The sequence below is a fragment of the Saccoglossus kowalevskii genome, chromosome 6 (assembly GCF_978046115.1).
Source record: "Saccoglossus kowalevskii chromosome 6, keSacKowa6.1, whole genome shotgun sequence".
Taxonomy (NCBI): Eukaryota; Metazoa; Hemichordata; class Enteropneusta; family Harrimaniidae; genus Saccoglossus; species Saccoglossus kowalevskii.
In genome coordinates, this window is record NC_140646.1 from 32,170,369 (window position 1) to 32,192,079 (window position 21,711).

At 40.1% G+C, this 21,711-nt stretch overlaps 1 protein-coding gene across 3 annotated transcripts; it reads right to left on the reverse strand.

Annotated features, from left to right (window-relative positions):
- Nucleotides 1-6,795: 6,795 nt before the first annotated feature.
- iro (iroquois) lies at nucleotides 6,796-11,839 on the reverse strand. Of its 3 annotated transcripts, none has more exons than XM_006820336.3 (7): nucleotides 11,432-11,839; nucleotides 11,014-11,250; nucleotides 10,440-10,549; nucleotides 9,873-10,228; nucleotides 8,624-9,295; nucleotides 8,241-8,322; nucleotides 6,796-7,333 (listed from the first exon to the last, which is right to left on the reverse strand). In XM_006820336.3, exons 1-7 carry the CDS (start codon nucleotides 11,471-11,473, stop codon nucleotides 7,246-7,248), a joined length of 1,587 nt encoding a protein of 528 aa, XP_006820399.1. In that variant the 5' UTR covers nucleotides 11,474-11,839; the 3' UTR covers nucleotides 6,796-7,245.
- Nucleotides 11,840-21,711: the final 9,872 nt, after the last annotated feature.

A 21,711-nucleotide genomic window follows, 5' to 3' on the forward strand; every position in this document is an offset into this window, starting at 1 on the left:
TATCAGAATTACATTATGTGACATTACCACCATCTCCAAGCGAAACTCACCCACTAAGTGAGACAACTGTCACGTGACCATGATCATAGATGCAGAAAGAAATTATTTATTTATAACTATTTGGAAGTCGATGACAAATAAAAGCAACGAAAAAAAAAACGAATGGTGGTACAATAATATATCATTTTGACGCAAATACCTGAATACAGTAATATTATTGACGGTATTCAATATCAATATTATTTCTACGCTAAATAACGCCTGTCTCAAGTTGCTTGGGGATTGCTATAGATACACAACCGATACCGGAGCAATGTAACAACACGTTCATTGCTCACCATATTCAAACACACGAAATGATTATTTTTGCAACGAGTTTTTCGCTCCGGCAAATATTTTCTTTGAGGGAGAAAATTTATTGATTTTGTGTAGAATTTCTTCTGGGGAGAGCAGCTGTTAACATTTTCTTATATGTTGATAGTATGTCAAACACATGTAACAGCCTTAGACTAACATTTCGCCAAGGGCCTAGGTGGATGCGATATGATGAAAGTTTATTCTACTGCGGAATCATATAAAACAGGGGGAAGCCAGTGATCTGTCTCTCCACTCCCGTGCACTGTTTGTTTACACGTTTTGGAAATCGGCGAAACTGTTAACGCGATCGCTGTTTTTTATTTGTTTTAATAACGTCTCCAGACACCGTGAAAGGGAAGCGCTCTCCACGGCTTCAATATCCCGACAGTGTCATGTTTACATCTATGTAGTAAGCATATTTATACATAGTGATGTAGTGGAGTGAAAATACGGGAATGATGCGTAGCATGTTACGTGCATGTTGCCAACGGTACACTTTGTTTAAGTGGCTGCATAGTTGTCGTAGAGCATTTCATAAGCTTTCTAAAAGGCTTGTTTGTTTGGCTGGAAGCCGCCCTGCCCGACCGCATTCCCATTCTTCTATGTAAACGATATGTTTGGTTTTGTTTCGTCGCTGGTCGTGGGACGTACTTAGATAGAGCGATATAGATTCATGATACCGGTGTCGGCAATGTCTGAACCAGCGACGAAAAGAAAACAAAAAGAAACAGAATCCAAAGCGAAGATAAATAACGTCTAACCTTTTAATACTTAAGCGATCGTAATACATGCCGTTATTTAGCTTCCCTTTCCTTACGCAAACATTCGAGCCGGTCTTCAACTTTATGTTTGGAAAATCCCCCCCCCCTCCTTCCCCCCCAAAAAGTATTACTATTTAGTATATTCGGATAGATGTAAGTTTCAGGGAGCTCGTACATTACATCAATGTTGATGTCACGTTTTCCCAAGGCTTGTCGAGTGTCAAATTATTACCGTGACCCACCTTACTGACTGCGTAATTGTCTGATGTTGATTTGCTTAAAAAACCATATTGAGGACATGTTCTTGCTTTCGTCAAATCAATCGAGTTGATCGCTAGAGTTTTTACCTGACTACACTAAACGTTTCGCTCTAATATGTGTATGTGCATGTTTAATGTAGCGTTAGAAAAGCAACAGACCTTCCAGCATGGAGTGCGTCTCTCAATTAGCGTCGATGAGAACGAGGTAATTTAGCGCTATTTGTGATTGGTATTCTGGCATATTGTCGCATTATAGCCACCGTGACTACCAATAACAGTGTTATTGCGTCAAAATGAAAAAAAAAATCTTATACACACCATGTTTATACTTTCCAAAAGATTTGAGCAGAAAATTACCCGCCTGGAGTATCCTGTATGACATTATTATGCGTACATTGTTTTCATGTGTTTAACCGACTCAATTTCAACCTGACGTTAATTAATAAACACATCACAACAAATACTTCAAACAAAAAAACAAATCAGATAAACGCAAATTGTGTTTATTTTGTAGGGGAATCAATCCTCATTAAAAACAGGAAGAGTCGTTCTAACACGATAGATTTCATCGGATGATTGTAAAACAAACTGAATTTGTGTAATATGTTTCTTTGATGACTATCGCGGTGAATACTCTTCTTATTTTTTGAAAAAGTTGCAATGGCGATTCAGCTGCTGGCGAGCCACACAGTTGAATCGAAATACAATAGCAAATAAACACGCGTCTCGCAGAGGACAATGGGAAAAAGGACAGCCGACACTTTATGTAAGAGTATCGGATGAAAATTGTAGCTTGTGGCTGGGCAGGTTGTTGAGATATCATGATCTAGCCTTGCTCAGAATTGCTGTGTATAGTACTGTAAGTACATTAATTCAATAGTGTAACAATAAAGCAGTCTGTGTTAGTAGTTTCAGTATTCCTTCTTCGAGTGAACGGAGTTATTGTAAGGCAGTGGATTCCAACGACTAGCTCCAAGCAAGATAGTTGCCAAACGTGCCGCTTTTTAGCGTCAACTGACTAAGATAAGATCGCATCAATACTAGTATTGTGGATGGGACAATAGCGAGTTGGGTATCTGGTTTATATTTTGTACACACTCCCTCAAGCCAGGTCCTGACTTGTACTGTGTAAGCACCCATTGTACAAGTTGGAGGAATGAATATATATATGTGAGCAGACTCTGACCCGAGCACTGTGTTAACTTAGTCAACATTCCTGTTTTTATAATCATACCATCTCCAATCGAAAAAAAAATCTCGTCATTGTCCGTCTCACCCCCATTTTGTTCGTTTCATTTTCGGAGTATGCCCGATTATTTAAAAAACAAGTAACACGAATATAAATCTCTGCCTGCGAAGGTCTTGGTGACATCATCGTAGATTTTCCCCATTCGTTTCAAGACGCGCCGTCAGATTACGTTTGTTTTCTCACCGCTACGCTTTGTTTTGCAAACATACGGCTTACGTTTGCCGCTATAAACGGAGTTTGTTATTGGCCGGAAAATCAGCGTCCATTCATTGGATCTATTATTCTGTTGACTTTATGAATCTCTATAATTACATATACTATTACAGTCATCGGTTTTATTACTACAGTTCGTATTCTATTATAATGACAGTAATACTTGCTCATTTCATTAAACGGCGGCGCTTTATATTACAGTGAACGAAAAAAAAATCAGCAATATTGTAAGCCGGCCACGACCACACTCACTCTTTCTCCTCAACAATGTGTTATTACACACTTTTCAAATTAATTACATTTTTTCTTTCACGCTGTCAATTTTAGTCGCTAAATTAAAACGGTCATAAAATATAAATAAAAGTCTAACTAATGATAGAGGCATTGTGCCCCGAATTCGAGTGCTTATCACTTGGGTAATTAATTCAATATTATATAGCGTGATTCAAGAGTGTCGCCAATGTCTCTGCTGAACAAGGGGATGGAAATGGGACACGATTTTTAAAAGAAAGCGTAAAATTCATAGCGCCCCCTAATATCGGACAGTAGTCGCCACTCCGTTCATATCATATCCGGCGTCTGACGCTTACAACTGATCACTACCGATCGCTACTTTATTTGAAGAGTCTTTAAAATCATAATAATAAAAAAAAAAGGATGAACGTTGTCTTACATATTTCGGTGGGGAGTGAAGTGAAAAGAAAATCGATTATTTGAATGTCATGAACGGCGGGGATGTCTCTGTGCTCAGAACGAATAACATCAGTATGGATGAGAAATCTAGCGAACGCAGACAATAAAAAAACGTTTGGCCCAATAATGAAAAAATGACAGTTCGGGTTCTATGAGAAATAACAAAGGCACGCTGAATCAATACCCTGGGTTTAGGAATATTAACAACCTCGTCAACGTATTCATTGTATAGCTTTTATGCAATCATTTTCGATCGTTATCACCCTTAGAAGGAAGGGAAGGAAAGGAGAGGCTATCTAGAGCGGTCCTTCAGAACAACTGATGATTCTCATTAATAAAGCCCCCCTAATTAAATTAGATGATGCTAATGTTAATGAAGTAATTATAGTGTTAGCATGAGATAGGTTGAAAGATGAATATATGGGTTAAAGCTTAACTACCTACACAAATCACGCCATGGAATGAGACGCGCGTTGATGTTAGTTTCAAAACTGTTATTTTATGATGCGGTGGCATTTATTTATGTTTACGCCCCTCCTCCAAATACATTTCTTTTTGTCCTCTAGTCGATAACTATAGGCGATTAGTGGGTAACATTTTGACGCGAAGAGTAGACAAACAAACAAACAGGCATGAGAAGACAACAACGATAAGTTGATTAACTGACTGGGGATCAGGGCGATTTTTATCTTTGTCTCTAAGGTTCTTCGTAATCCAGGTAATTTAACGGCACGAAAATTAGCTCATGCTATAATGACAATGGAAACAGATTGAGATAAAAATAAGAATGAAGGTCAAAAGTAAATATAATTCAGCCTGCCTGAAAACCGCAACTACATGTTTACATATCAGCGCACGCCGAAGGATCTCTCCCGAAGTTGATTTAAAAAAAAAAAAGAGAAAAGGAATTTATTTTATATAACGGTAATTGTTATATAATTTAAGCATGTGATTGGTGCTGATAGTTCGGGCCAGTCTGTCAATACTCAACGAAATGGCCAATACTCTTGACGATAGACTGGCGGCGACATGCGGCTTTTGTAAAACGTACTGTTCCGGTTAACTGCCGTTCTCCATTCAACTAAAAGTATCTTAACGCACAAGTTGTTTAATTTGCGGACTAGTCTCCCTCGATGAAATCTCTTTTAACATTGTAGTAATGTTTGCTTATCCATTCGCTTCAAAATAGTGACATTATGGTGAACAACAAGTCGTACAACAGCAAACAAAAAACACACTGTTGTTCCCGTCGCTTATACACGTAAACATTGGACAATTCCGAGTGGTACGCGCTGTAAGTACAGCTTGGAAACACTCAAGTTGAATTTATACCAAAGAAAGATTGTCAGCTTCAGTGACATTAAAAATGCATATCAGTCAGTAACAGGAAGCTATACCACGGTATGTGGAGGACAATAGGGAATGGCTCATGGCAGGTTGAACAGCGTGGCCGCGAGAAACGACCGTGCATGCAGCGAAGGGCGATACAAATACCTTCAACTAATTTGTGTGACTACTGATACTAACAACTAACATGGTTATATGTCCCCGTACTACATAGACCAGTTGTTTTGCTCGCTGGTCACACTTAAAAACCCGTCTAAGGCAACAATGGTGTTATGTTGTGCTGTTACTTACGGCCATGGACCGTAACGTGACAAGTTCCTCTACAACTTTCCATTCGCTACTGTATATATTTCAAGTTATACATCAATCCATCACAGCTTGCTCGCATATTTATTTTTTTAGAGTTAGTACTTTTTCATTTTGAGTTTCGTTCATTATGTACTTAGTAATACCCGGGTTCCGAAGTTGATAACAACTGTGGCATAAATCAGGTGTCTTCGAGAAACTGTTTTGTTGGACTGTCAGTGACCCAACGCCCTCAGCTCTCTACATAACGGTCCAGATTTCGAGGGAACACTCACTGTCCGCAACGGATAAAATGAAAACGTTCAAAAGTTAACGTTAACTATGAAATGGTATCGGCCGATGGAACGGAGGGGGAATGTTGGCACACCAGTTGGGTGGTTCTCCCTATTTAATCTCCGTACACGAGATAGCTTTCTTAGTGATAGGTAATGGTAGGCGTGGACAAACCAATCCACTACAAAAGTGCCGCTAAATGATATTACTACAACGATGATATGTGAAATACGAAACACGTGCTGTACTGGCTATAATTTAGAGGAAGGAAACAAGAACTGGGTATATTGGTTGACTCGCGCGCGTCGGATCGACTGCACGACATATCTCTCAGATAACGACTAACAAGTAAAACACAGTTTTCAATCCCCTGCACCCTGTCAAGTCCTAACAACAAGACACTGCAACTGACACGCCAAAGTGCACCTAAACGCTAGAATGGGTTCCCCGCAACACTGCAACACAAAACACTACCGCTTTTCATCGCATGTAAGAAATACATTTATTTACGGTTGGATTTTGCTCCGATACAAGGACTGAGTCAGTGAGCATTAGGGCTATGTTACAGCAGTATACCCGTGCCGGGTGTCCCCCAATCCACACGCCAGTCTAGGGCGTAGAAATGAAATTGAAACCAGAACTTGTGTGCACGTGTACGAAGAAGACGTACGACTCTGTATAGTTTTCAACAACTCAAATAAATCGGTGGATACTTTTTTTCTTTATAAAAAAAAATGATTGAAAGACGAGAGAAATCGAAAGCTTATACAAAGTCGTAAATCTTCCCCTTAACCGTGACAAATTCTCACAATGAAAACAAACAAAAAATATTCCGAACACGCTAATTCAGTGTTTCACAAGAAATAGTCTTGCGGTTTTCTTTAAAAATAATTTTCACTTTGTAAGTAGAGCAATATTATCACATAACAAGTACAATAGATTGAAGTAGTCCAAATTCCATCTTCTTTTTATTGAGTTTGAACAAAGTACCTGGCTATAAAAAGGTCAAACTTGTCATCAAGACAAGGGACGGTGTAATGAAAACCGATGGGTATAACTCAACTCAACAAGTCGGTTTAAAAATAAAATTCATAGAGACAATCATAACCTCAATTTTCTATATATTATCTAAAAAAATCACAATAAAATATCCCCCTTATTTAAGCAAGTTTCATCAATATTTTGGCAAATTTGATAAAAAATATTGTTTTTGCTTTAGAATGAGTTGACATCCATGCATGATGGTTGTTATACACTGTGCGATTATCTATCGGCGGCCTCGCCTTCGCCTCAAATCTATATACATACAAAAGACATTTATAAATAAAACACTTCGTTCGTTATTACAGGTTTTTTTTCTTTACATAAAACTTACATACCATTTCAACTTTTGCTTAAAAGTCACGGGAAAAATGTCTAACAGATATAGTCGGTGGTATGAGCGATATGTGTTCAATACCTCATATCATAAGTTCAGAGTTGTTTTTTTTTTTTTTAAAGATAGCCTACTGAGTAGAAATCTCTCTTGAAATCCGTACGCCCATATGACGGCGGGAAGAAGAAAAAAAGTAATTTACAAGACTGCACTGGGTGCCAAACTGGAAAAGAGAAAAAAAAATAACCCAATACCGCGAATGGTTTGCCATGACAAGGACATCAATAATGGTAATAATAATAAACGGCGTGAGCTTACTTAAGTAAAAAGTCGTTTCATTTCGCGTATTTTCCCAGTTTCGTCGCTTATTTAATCGGTGGAGCGGCGTTTTGAGTAGATGGTATAGTCAGGTCACCGCGATGAAAGATTCGTAAGAGCCATCGCTGCGTCGTACTCCAGTGGAATCGATTGTCCATTTATGCCAATATTAAGTCCTATCCTAGAATAAAAGACATAAATGTATATTTAATTAGTGGAGATATCATTTATACGTTCCTGATTTAAATTGCGGTTATTAAACTTTAATATGTGGTATCAGATTGAATAGTAACTACGGATTTTGGGTTAAAAAATACTATGCAAGGGATTATGGAGTGTATCAGTCAGTCAGTCATTTTGCTGACTTTTTTTACGCCCCGATTGTTGTTAAAAATACAGAGGTTATTTCTATAACACTAGTTATATACGTAAATGTGAGAGCCGCTGAGTACCAATACACGGTATGGACAGCAGTATTCGTGACAGTGTACTATTGGTGCATGTTAAACCCCCATACACGACGATAAAGGCACATGGCATCGAACTAATTTTGGTTTGCACTTTGAGTGTGTGACGAAGCATGTATGGGTAACAGATGCATACAAGCAGCGGACTTTTCGTTCTCTATCAAATTAACTTTTAAATCAAGAGACGGCATATTATTTTTTTCAATGGAAATCCGACATCAATAGCAGAACAGATCAGCCGTCAATTGTGCGAGGGCCCCAACAATCGGGAGAACGCATTAATTTAATATAAAGCAATCTTCGCTAAATAAAAGAATAAATGAATAAGACAAATATTTTGATAAAAAAAATGGACGGGTGTTTTAAATAATACTGGTGAAATCAGGGGACGTAGATTTTTTTCAGCTCTGGCTTCATAGCTAAAGTGACGTTACCTAAGACAATCAGGCGGCTTCCTGTCATAGGGGTCATAGCTTCCTGTCGTGGACATTGGCTATAAAGCTACGCTTCTCGCGCAGGCCGGGTTTTGGTGATACACAAATCTGACACTGGCACGAACTTCCCACAAAAAAAGCAATTGAAATTAGGAACAAGGAAAGTTCACTATTTACCTAAGCTTACCTCTTTGCTACCGGTTTGAAGGCTGTTCTAATGGGTTCGTCGCTATCATTTGGATGCACCACTGATTTCTCCCTCAAGTCATCTAAAAAAACCACAACAAAATTATCACAATAATTAGACATGTGAAACCTCGCTTTTTTTCTTCTCAAAGTAAAATTAAAACTCAACAAGCGGAACGAGATAAGAATTCTCCGCATTTATTTTATTTCGTTAGTATCTTCCAAATTTGCGTGGAAAGTTAGCAGCGTGTTTTCTCTAATGTGGTACCCTACGTATACGTAGTCAAATACATTTGGGTCAACGGTAATTATAAAACACGTTATACTGGATGTACGTAATGGTTTCCATGATGTAATTATCAGAAATAGCGTATTTACACATACCATCTCGACTTGGATGCAAAGCAGCAACACTGTATTTGGCAGCTTCCGCACTGTTATGGGCAATCATGGCCAAGTCCCGGCACGGTCCACCAGGGGGCAAATGGTCACCGTTCATGTTACTTGATCCGGGTGGCGATCGTAACGCCGAATGTTCATTTCCAAGTAATGAATTTTGCGCCGTGTACGATAACACTGACGTTGCCGCAGAAGTCCTACTCGTCGAACTGTACGTTAAATGTGATTGTTGATGGTGGTGATGATGGTGGTGATGGAACACCCCGTCTACCCAGTGTTGAAGAGAACTCACATTGGGTTCCGTGTTCAAATGGGGTTGATGGAAGGTACTGGCTGAAGGTTGGTGACACAATAACGGAGACCTTCGCGACATTTCTGGACTAGTTGGACTTGACGATGTACCTGCTAACGATGCTAGTGACCAAATTTTTGGCTTAATCGTTGGCGGTTGCGGCGGTTGCTGTTGTTGCGAAGTTGTTGAGGTAGCTGGAGTAAGCAAACTACTGTTTGTGCCAATGTTCTGTGACAATAACGGTGAGGGGGACAAACTTAGCGAATCTTCGTTAGCCGACGAATGCCTGGTTTCAGCCTTTCCTCCCAGATGATCTTGGTCCTCATCATCGCTGTTATCTTTATCATCAATTTCTTTATCAGTATCTATATTTAATGCAATCAAATGGGTTTTTGTTAGATCAACAGGAAAGAGCAATTTTGCATCAAAGTGATTCTCTCATTAAAAATTTAAAAAGACGCAAGTAAATGTTATTGATGTGTAAGATTGCCAAACTGAGCCTATCACATTTCACTCTACAATCACTCAATGCACTAACATCATTTTAAAATATATACATATATATAGTTTTTATTTATTTTTTAATCCCCTACTTCCAAAAATAACCGCAAGTGGATTTCCGGAGAAAAAACAACAACACCCGTGCTATAGATAAACGAGTCGATGATTTGCAGAAAATAATGTAACTATATGTTTTGTTTGCCGACACGGCAGGAGGAAAACCGGATAAAAATGAAACGACAATAAACGATGAATCGATCGCCACCCCAACTGCACTTTAATAGCATGCGAAATCATAAGTTGAGAATAAATGAAAGTGGGGATAATTGTTTTGGTTCTATATGGTATACTGGGAGAACGCTATAAGTATAGTTAGCAATCTCCACGGGACGTTAATGAGCGCCATAATGAGCTAAGTACTTGGCTTCATAAACTACTCACCTAGCCCATCGAACCTGTCTGAGAGGATTTCATCGTCATCTTTAATATCGATTTTATCATCGTCGTTTTCATTGTCGCCGTCTTCGTCGCCAGAATCGTATTTTCTATCGTCCCCACATCGGTTTCTCGGCGACCAAGTCATTTTGTTCTCTTTTTTAAGACGTCGTCTAGCGTTCGCAAACCACGTGGACACTTGCGTTAAGGTCATTTTCGTGATGATAGCCAGCATTATTTTTTCTCCTTTCGTTGGGTATGGGTTTTTTCGATGTTCGTACAGCCAGGCTTTTAGAGTGCTTGTTGTTTCGCGGGTGGCGTTTTTCCTCCTAGCAGCACCGTTAATGTCCACGCCGCCATACCTAAAACAGAAACGGTTTCATTATTAATTATTTAATTTAAAGTTACATTGAATTATAACAAGTACACTTATGATTTCACGTAACAACATTAGTCTCTACAGATTTCACATCAATAAGTACTAAAGCACCATTTATAAGACCCTCCAAATCAACAATAGCCCAGGAAATCGGAGTCGGTAAAACTATTCGCTGAATGTCATATACTACGCACCTATCCCCGTAGTATTGGTAAGCTGGATCGTATGGGTAACAAGCGGTGGGTTGGTATGGTGTAGCGCTCCAGCCTCCTTCGGCGCTGCCTTTTAGATCGTACGTGGTGTTCTGAAATTAAATCACAAATAAGAAAATGGATGAGAAACGTGTCGATGGATATAATTCGCCGAAAACATTGACGAGTTTGGTTTTTTCAGCAAGATTTGATAATTTTAAGCTTGAGTGCTTTGAAGTTTACCATGCGCAATGGGTGTAAGTGGTTTCGCGAGCCAGACAGACTGACAACCCCGATGTGCATAGTATCAGCTGCCGGTCCACAAACACAAACTTTTTTGTCCATTTAACGGCAAGCATTCAAAAAAAAGTACGATAATATTCGCTTTTCAAACCTCGCTGCTTGGTATCTAGCTCTATTCTTTGAATACTATATACACATAGATCGAACATTTGAAATAAACACAGTCGCCGAGTGATGATAGTTTGTGTGTGCTAGTTTTCTGTTTATCGGTGGTATGAACAAAAATGCTCGCAGTTAAAAACAAGTACAGAAATCACCAGCTACAAATACATACCAATGGTGAGTAAAAGGCTGACGGATCTGTGCCAAATGTTGGTACATAGCCTTGTTCGGCTGTGTAGCTTGAACCGTACATTAGCGGTAGGCCGGCTACTCTTGAGTGCATGATCGCAGCGCGACTGGCATCGTATTGACAAGAACACACAGTCTGTCCGGTGTGCGGGTCGGTCATAATCGGACGTCCACTCTCGCAGCACGATGTACCGCTGTGACTCACGCTTGACATGAGTATCTACAAAGAAAATTGCATCGGTTTAAGATAACAGAGTAAAACGTAAGCAGGAGTGGGAGAAATTAACGGCTAATACAAGGGGCATTAGCTGTACGACCATGTTCTGATGTCCGGTCGTCCAATTTAACGCTTGGTGTACACAGAATAGTTGGGAATAGTTGATAACGTAGATTATATTTACCTGAGAAGACGTTGGATATGGATAACCAAGTGGATACGACATGTCAACGCGGCCACGATAATATCCCGATGAATTGGTGGAATCGCTTAAAAATAGGGTTACTTTCCAGCGCCACGCAAAGAACTATTAATCACTCCCTATCGTTAACTATGTCGAAGACGGACAGCGTGGATCAGGTAATCAAGCACCAGGACTGGGTTATAGCAGAGAAGAGTACACGGTAGTTTCAATGTAAGTCCAAGTCCCGGTCAGTGGTATGGAAGCACGCACGTTTAAGTGCAGCCAGGGTGCACTAATAAACAACCCGTTTATAGTGGGTCTCTTTCAAGAATGAGTAACTCTGTGTAATGCACAGTCGCTGTGTATGGGCCTTGGTTCCTATGAAAAGTAAAGAATGGGTCTAGTAACTACTATCTTATCAGCCTGGTGCTAGCTGCATGTAGCTGTGCTCCCGTAACAAGCATGCATACGTCACAGCGACACTTGCCTTGATGTGACAGTTCCGTTGGGCCTCGCCAATCGAATTAATTTATAACCAACTAAATGCATTGGTCGAATGCGCTAAAATGATTGACAGTCAACTCGACTGAATACTTAACATCCATTTAGGTAGCTCGGCGAGGTCGCCGCTGTGCGAACTCCTCCCACAAGTGGGCGGAGTGCACAGATGCCAGCCCACTATGGGTGTTGTTTTTCACATCACAAACTCGGCAGGCAGGCATAATGGACAATGATAAAGCACTGTTTTGGCAGGGAAGCTATGACCCCTTTGTAAGAGCGTACTCGGAAAAAATACAACACGTTAACGTAAGCTATATATGATTGTAAATTAACTGTTCGACTATGCAATAGGTTAGAGTCTAACGGGCGCGCTTTTCGTCTGGCAGCCAGGGAACATTATTTCGATCACTGACCATGGACCATGTTCCATATATCATCACGACCGTACACCACCATCTTGTCAGTGTTGTTGTTGGTAATACTATTCCAAGTTTACACCATACACAAACCAATGCCCTGAGGCAACTAACACCTATCTTTTTACACGTTTTCCTAAAGACAATTCATCATTTGGTCCAGTCGGTCTGTGGACATAGTCACATAGGCCGCAATTCTTTTTTTTCTGGATAGATCGCTCGGTTTTACACGCCTCGGAATATAGCTTAATTTACGATTCGCATATTGGACGGCAGATTAAATGAAAACAAATTCGCATGGGAGGCGGTTTGTTTCCACAAATCTCATTATAACTTTTGTCTTGGATCAAGCTAGCGTACACCATTCGAATTTTATTGTGGGAGGACAAACCTGCCGATGTGCCGAAACCCAACTCAATATCCAAGTCGAATTACGTCCAGACGCAAGCGTATCAGTAGCTGGCCACAAGTGTTATTTTATTGAAGTTTTAGTTTTCATGATCTTGCCTTGGGCGGGGGTTTATACCGTCCTTCACGGAGTTTTATAAATGCAATGCTAGTTACAAAAACAGCTGGTAGTGGCTCGTAACACGTACGCAATCGGAAAACTCAATTTCTCACTATTCTCTCCATGCAAACGTAAATATTGTGCCTTTCATTAGATTTTACAAACATAGATTTTTTAAACACAGAAACGGGGATAAACGAGTCTATAATTTTGAAGAAAGCTTGTAAAACTGTCTTGCTGGTATTGTTATTATTATTAAAGAGATGTTCCAAAACATGTAATTGTGGATAGTTGGTTACTTTCATGGATCTAATGTGGATATTCTATTTTTAAGAAAATAGTTACAATATGCGTATAATACATGGAAAGTAGACAGGAAACTGAATATGGTGCGGTAGGTAAAACATACAAGAGAAGCCTACAGAGTTACTTTCGGCAGCTCCCAGCACATGTATCGCGTCTTGGATAAGGTAAACACATAATAAACAATGTTTCGAACATTGCTACGTTACTTCGTGACCATTTGGCCTTAGGCTTCGTTACTTTCTCAGCAAACAGGAAACTGATCGCTAGAAAGTTTGGCACGTTGTATAGAAAAGGGCACAGAGAACGCCGACCCTTGCAGCTACACTCACCCGCCCACAGTGTGGACCACATCCCAAAGAACGAACCGGTGCGTTTCATCGCATTCAGTCCACCATGTGAAATTGAACAAAATAAACTTATGATATGCCATTCTCGACTTCGATTGAGTTTAGTGAGTGGGTCGGGAACTAATCGGGAGGTTTTTATAGCGATTTTATGACTGTACTTGACGCTCAATTAGGTGGATATGCACAGAAGTACGCTAGTTATCGCTCCATGCCCTGGGCGCGGATATTGATTGCATATTTCATAAGATGTGGGCTCATAGCTTACTGAGCAAATTAAAACCATACCCTTTGCTAAATGAAGGAATCTAATTAGGAGATGTATCAACTAGCTGGGAGGCTGAACTAAAAAGCAAAGCGCAACATGTAAGGGGTTGGGTGTTGTCAGGTACCAGCTGCCTCTCTCCTTGTGCTCCCCTGTATTAGTGCTGGGAAGCCCACTTATTGAAACGTGATGACATTACCATTCCCAAAACATGTATGTTATGCCATGGATTTCAGACTTCTGCACGGTATGTGCGTTTCGCTAATGCAAAATGACAGCGAAACAAGCATAATTGGAGTAAATGTATGTTCGTTCGATTACGGTGGCAGCCAGCGAGGCAGGCCATCGGACCGCCAAAGCAAACAGTCAATATATACCAGTAGGGTGGTGGCGATCGAGCAAGGGGCGGGGACGACCACATCTAGTCCATCTACTGTTTATACCAGACTCACTTGCAGTCATCTAAGTACTATGTCAGATAGAGCTCAGTACTTAACGTGTAAATGCATACATTGGCTATTCGAATTCCCTATTCAAGATGGTATCTGTTTTGAAAAGGTTCGCTACTCAATTTCATGCTAATATCGCGTGTGTTTTAAGTCGAATAATAGCCCCAGACTCCACGCCGCTTGCGAAAATACAAGAAGAGATAGACATACACATGCAATATAACAGCGTTCGAAGATGAAAAAACGAGATTGTAGCCCTCCATCAAAACTCCCTAACTACCGTTGCCATGACTTCCAAGAATCGTTTGGTGTGTGGATGTAGATTGGATGGTGTATTCCCGATTGGTAATGGACTTCAACTGGCGTTATCCCGGGCAGCACGTCACGGTGCGACCGATGATCGGTGTACTTGTTACCTCAGAAGTACTTCTCGTAAAACATGCCTAGACACATTAACTGTCATTCAATGCCATTTATAAATGTGTTTGACTTATTTGACAGTGTCTCAGCGCTTTTTTATGTGACGAGTTAATGGGGAAGCATATAGCAAAAGGTGCGAATAAAAAAGACACTGCTAACGACACGTAACAGATCATGGCACAAATTAAAGAGATTTTTAACATTACCCGGATGAGAACTACTTTCTCACTTCCCACGATCCATGCGCGCATCAGTGCGAGTATTAATAATAACTTGTATATATAAAATTCACAATTATTTACATTGAGGGAAAATGTTGTCTGCTTTTTTTTGGTGAAATTCTTCAGATATTTGGCTTGATGGTTGCGATGATTAGCAGCAGCCATACTTAGGACGCACCCAACGCCGAGTGATACGATCGTTCTGTTCTAACATATAAAGCAGTTTGTTGGTGTTTGAAGACTGTTTCTCCGTCGACCCCACATGTGTTACACCACTAAATGTTGCACCAACTCACACATATTGAGGCAACACTATGGCGATATATAACCAATATAACTCGGCAAATCGCGAGTTCCGGTCAAGACGAAACGCGGTCTATCTTCTAACGATTCGTGTTTTTACGTCTGATGTCGTTTTTATATTCGAAGTTTTATTTATACCCAGAATGCTTCATGGAATAAAGGGATGCCGCGACCGCGTACCACAAGAGAAACCATACAAAAAAGATAGTCGCCCGGTACCTTACATTTTTGTTAGATGTTCGGATTCCATTCAAACAGATCGCACTTTGGCGTGTTTCATTCTCAGTGTCCTAACTTACTGCTTTGAACTTAAGCCTATGTGTACAAATAACTGTCATCAGCAAGTGCAATCGTGTTTACCAATAGTTTACATAAACCCCGCTTTGCAGCGGAGAAGAAGAAAAATGTAAACAAGCAGAAAGAAAATATTTACATTAGTGTTTATCAGTAAAAAAAAAAGGCAATTAGTAGATCGGATCAACAAGTCAAGTCTTTATTTTCTCACAAGTCAAAATGTGTTACACACTTGTAGGTTGCGGGTCACACCACCATAACAGCGGAAGTTGCGAAGTGTTATGAACGTAGAGATCTCGCCCATGGGAAGAATACTGTGTATGTTATGTTTTAGTCTGTTAAGCACGACTTGACCTTTATGTGTAGTGACATGGTACTTCGTTTTTTTTTTATCTTGGTTCTTTCCTTTCAATCGAAAGATACATTTACTGGGGGGAATCCCTCAGTTCTGGATCCCGGTGACGGCGGCGGAATCGGCGTTGGTTTGATTTCTCCGTATCGTTTAGCGTTTTGATGCGAATAGATTACAAATTTACAAAGCCATTATTTTCGCTGTATGTTAACACATTCGACTACACAATCTAATTACTTTTTTTTAACTTTCCCTGTTTTGTTCCGAGATTGTCTGGAAACTTTTTTGTTTTGGTGATTATCACTGTAACACATTAACACCTAAACTATGGGTCTTAGCTTGTTGTTTACTTTATCCCAACGTACCGACTTCTTTTCACCAAGCCGACCGCTTTCTCTCCTAACCAATGCAGATAATACTGTCGGCGACCTCAGAAACTACGGTTATCCGATCAACCAACGACCACACGTGGTAACTGTATTAGTGAGTGCTTTCCTTATAATGGAGGAAAGATATCCGATAAAAAATTTAACCCGGAGCTTAGTGAATAGAGATGAGGTGGTACCACTGGGACCACACTGTTTTGTTACAGTGGAGACACATCTCTGTCTGCTATCTAAAGTCGTGCTCATGTCGGACTAATTAGGCAAGGGATTGGAACGCCGGATCCGTTACTGATTAGCATACCAAGAAAAAAACACAGCCTCCCCATTTCTAATTGGATTTTGCGTTTTTGTACAACCAACCAAGAGTTGTAAATAGTTGCGAAAAATCCGTAAATTCTACTATGTGTAATTGTATGAACATTTGTTCGGAAAAAATTAAGAATCAAAAAACATGCTGATATTTACGTGAACCAGTATGATTGAGAGTTTACCAATAATCCATTTATCGATTATAACCAATCCAACTTTCCTCTGCGCGCTCGCCGCACATTCCAACGCATTTGAAAAAAAAACGCGTGCTCCACAATGACCATGTCGCTACCAGCAAAAACGAAAATGAAAGAAAGAAAAGAGGGAAGCCCAGAGGCATATACAAACATGCAACATACGGACATACGCGTCGAGTATTGGAAACTACTCCCTGTAACCGAGCTTCGAGGTAGGTGTCAGACTACGGTGCTCATGCATGACAAAGCGGAGCACATTTGGAAAAAGGTCGCCAGTATGTCTCGCTCAAGCTGGACCAAGTTTATTTCCTATTCCAGTGCTTTAAACGAACGACACAAGCAACATTGTTTTGAAAGTAAACGAAATTCAACACATATGATATCCATCATATAAGTATAAATATATATATAGAGAGATTCGTTGGAAGCGCATATTAGGTTATGGCGTTTCCCCATCTCACCACCGGGCTTTCGCTGGGGATTGTCTGACAGTGTGCAAGCGTTAACAGGATATGATTTGGCTATTACGCATAGGACGAGGTTCGTAAGGGCGTTACGGGAAAGTGAATCAAAAGTGTGAAGAGTGGCAAAGACATAAAACGTTTGCCATCAATTCACACTCCGCGTAAAAAGATGGCTATGACGTAGCAGATGACGCGCCGAATGACCCGACGTGTAAGACAAATTGTAGCACGTGACCGCTACCGTTATTGCACATTTCAACGTTTTCTTCCGCTATAAGTGAGTCGGGAGGATCACCGCGCACAGAAGTTTAACCTCGCTATTTGGTGGGTAATGCGAAGTATTTGCACCCCAAATACTACCCAATTTAAACATCTTTCACGGAGACTACTATCGGTAAAAGTAAGTCAAGCATAGGACGATAAATTTGGGGGCAAAATCTGCGTGAAAGCCATGTTAGATGAGCGCTAATGGGATTCAGCGGTGCGAGTCGTCTTAGCGGGCTATACACGGACATCTCCACGTTAGTACAGCTCCCATTAACTCAGACTACATCAATTACCATGGGATGAGCGTACATGCGATTCCAAAACGCCACATCCTTAAAACACATTTGAAAGTAATCCGAAGATAGTTACGTGTAGTTTATTCCCGTAATCCCCGTCCCATTTTGTCTCATTTTACTGTAAATGATTTTACCGCATTTAACTCATCAAAACTCGAGATAAGCGCGTTCGTCAATGGAGACGATATCGGCTTATACGTCAGTCTTTTGTACTATTTCGTCATTCGACCCCGTATTCTGTCATGTGCCTCATACTGTTATATAAGTTCGGCCCCCAATTTACGAAGCTCAAGTGGGCGCAATATCATGGTCAACAATGGGAATTTGGGATGTGCCGTTTGTTCAACTTTTCAGCCGGTTCTTTACTTACGATGCAGGTGCGTCGGTTGTCAGGCTGAGCCAATCACAATTTGTTTGGCTAGCATTTTACGCGATAAAATAAAAGTTGTAATTACAGTAGTTCCCTTTGCATGTCACGGAATATATACTCTAATACAGTCTCTAAATGACGGGAATTATCTGTCAACCGTCTAAAAGCCGCCATTTACCAAACAACTCGACGGCTCTCGGTAGTTTGGGTCCATTTCCTACCATTTTAGAGGAAAACGTTTGAAATGGGCAATATAAAAAGCATCAAGCGCGAATATAATACGAGGGGGAAAATATACGTACCACAAATTACCTACAATCCCACAAAATTGTGAATGTTAACCCAATGTTGGAACTTATATATTACAAGATTTCGTCGCATAATTTGACAGCACCTGACATTTAACATCTAGACACTGGAAAATGTGATTCCCAGGTCATGTGCGTATGTGTACAAACACGTTTCCTGTGCCATATAGTGCTGGATTATAGATACGGACACACATTGCAAAAAGATTGGTAAAATTCGCTCAGCTATGTTCATGAGGTAGAATAGTAATAATGATTCACACTAGCTGGCACCGAGAAGTATAAGCACATGCCTGTCGTGCACCGCTAAATACTCTATCTCTGACGTATGTTAATGCCAGTGGATAAAGCAATAAAACAATAAACATAGTCAAGTTATGGGAGAGTGGCGTTTATGACAAAAAGTCCTATGTCAAAGTCTCGTAAAAATGACTCTCAATGGAATGATGTTCATAACGACCGTTTTATTTCTAAAGAAAATATCCCTTCCATTCTCAACTTGATACTTTTACTAAATCTATAAGCGTCCCTGTTTTTTGGCATTTTGGCAATATATATATATATATATAATTAAATTATTATTATATATATACCGACACACTTACTGATGGACGATCATGATGGTATGTTTACATCACGTGATTTATGAAATAAGACACACGCACGTCCTCTGACCGGTCCAAGACGCCCCTCGCTATCATCTCTACACGGTGAACAAAACATTGTTTTTCAATCAATGAATTTTAACAAGAATGTTGACAATGGTTTGCCATGTTATTGTCACGGAAACAGGTGATTAACAGTTATAAAACGATAATGTACTTATAAAAACAAACAAGAGTTAACCAATTTATCCGGGCGTGTTGGTATACGAACATCTCCATCATGCATGTGACGTCAGAAGCATCGTTGTCAGGGTCCATCTATACATGTATCCCGGCCATCAGCGCTTTCAATAAAAAAAAAACAGATTTTCATGTTCTGATTGCAAGAAAAGTTTGCTTTTAAACGATGATTCTTTTGGGGGCGTCGACGTTTTCACGAAGATTGCTTTCTCGATGCCTTTTATGTGTTACAGCTATTTTCGTGAAAAGGAAAGTGGGGTGCATTCATCGCTATGACGATGCTGCAAGCTTCTTACACCGAGCGATTACAGCGATCAATACCGCCTGAATGCCGTAATATATGTATTGTTGGAGTGAAATTTATTGTGTGTAAAAAGATGATATTGTATTTAAGTGTAAATCAGATTTGTGAACACATGCAGAACAAAAGAAGTGAGTAAATTAGACAGTAACTAGGTAGCTAACTACTCCTACCCAATCTATCTCCCCTATAATCCTAACAAATGACATTCTGTTGCGGGAACCGAGGATCGGATGGGCTTGGACCGAGATAGGATCTGTTCATATATCTAGTGTATCCCCTGTGCCAGTAATAGCAAAGCCGCTTGCTCTAGCCAGGGTTATTATCTAATGACACACGAATACATGCATACAAAAACATATTCTAATCGTAGACAGATAAATATTTCAACAGTGTGTATATTAAAGCAACGGGATTTACTGCGCTTGCCGGCAGCAAAGACTGATCTCCTCCGCGTACTATTCTGTTGTATCGTTTGATTTCTTTGACAATGGGAGAATTAGAGATGGCAAATTGGGGGAGTATCAATAATGACGCCCGCGAATGCGATTTTGTACATCATTCATATGCGATAGATATTTAAGATTTCGAAAAACGATTCAAAGCGAACGGAGACAGTCTATCCTCTCGACTAATCGAGCCGAAAATTGCAACTTAACGGATTGGACACATCTGAATGCCCAGCAACATCAATCACTAAAAAGGCATGACTATATACGCATTCAATTCTTGCAAATTGGGTATCAAAATAATAAGTGCATTAAAAAGACGTTTTGGAACTATCTTCACAAGTTATTTGAATGTTCGATAGACAAACATAAATCATTCGTATTTTCCAATTGGTATCTAAATATGTTTGAAATGTCCATCTGCTGGTCAGTATTCATGCCATATTCCCAAAATGACCACACATATAGTATATTTCAAATATCTTATGACATCGTGACAAACTAAATACAACATCATCATCATATAATCAACCCCCTACTCGTGTACTGTGAAGATCGCGTGGTGTTGGATTGGAACTTGGCACGCTTACGTTGCTTGACACAGGGACGTACTGTCCGTATTTATTTTGCTACCCCCTCTGAGCAAATAAACGGGGCTCAACGTAGTGATTAGCGACGTTCGTAAACTATATTAATTAGGATGCCACATAAATTCACTGATTCCCGCATGGATTCTCCTTCAGAATTTTAATAAGTTGCCCGCCTTCAGATAATTAATGAATTAACCAAGAAAACAATATGCAACCCCGGGTAATTAATTTACTATATAATAAAGACGTGATAGATAGTAACTAAGCGTATTTATTTACACTGCACTCCGCAAACTGATTTAGCTATCGTATTGGGAGGGGTCGGTGAGATACTGGTATGTCAAATAACGCCAACTAGTCGATGTGATCACACAACTTGTGAATAATGAGTACCAATCGCTCGTAAAACAAATGTCACGAGCACACACATGGTGCTGGTGAATGGGGGAGGGTCTCGTTCATTTAATAAATTTGTACCATGGTCAAATGACCAGCGGGGTAGGATTTTTCTAGGAATCGGGGAGTGGAGCTGTTTGCACGTGCGCTAATTCCAGCCCACAGCCACAGCGTAATGCAAGTATAATCCGTATTTTAATCTCACACTCTAGCATGATTAAAAAGCCCGTGGGTACACTTTTCAGAGCCGGTCCGTGAATTGTCCCATCACTTGTGAAGACCGTGTGAATGAGTTCGTGTTTGTTATTGTCCATCTAATTGCACGCTATTGTTGTTTTCACAGTTAGTTATTGATCACGGTGTGGACAAGCTAAATGTCACCCATTGTTCGAGCCGTCAATAAAAACGTTGTCGTCCCCTTTCACTCTCGTGTTTAGATGACTTACGCTCGGTCAACTCTTCACATTATCGACAACGCGCGGTTTTCGCTTAATTATCGACATACGCTATACATTATGCGATTGTTAACTGGGAAAACAACCTCGTTTATAAAGTGTTAACAAGCGCCAATGAATTTGAATATGCTAAAAGGAAGCTTCGTGTTAAATAGCCGACAGTATTTTGACAAGGGGGAGGTGACACCATAGAGGTTTTTCCTCCCGAACCATCTGTAATATAAACAATGTTGGCATTACTCAAGTGGCCATTGCATGTTGTTGAAGA

What these genes read in the sequence shown, in the direction of transcription:
- iro (XM_006820336.3), bottom strand. Translation starts at nt 11,473, where the DNA reads ATGTCGTATCCACTTGGTTATCCATATCCAACGTCTTCTCAG. An exon ending in CATATCCAACGTCTTCTCAG is followed by an intron (nt 11,251 to 11,431) that starts GTAAATATAATC and finishes TTTTCTTTGTAG; the next exon opens with ATACTCATGTCAAGCGTGAG. An exon ending in AGACAGGTTCGATGGGCTAG is followed by an intron (nt 9,296 to 9,872) that starts GTGAGTAGTTTA and finishes CATTAAATATAG; the next exon opens with ATACTGATAAAGAAATTGAT.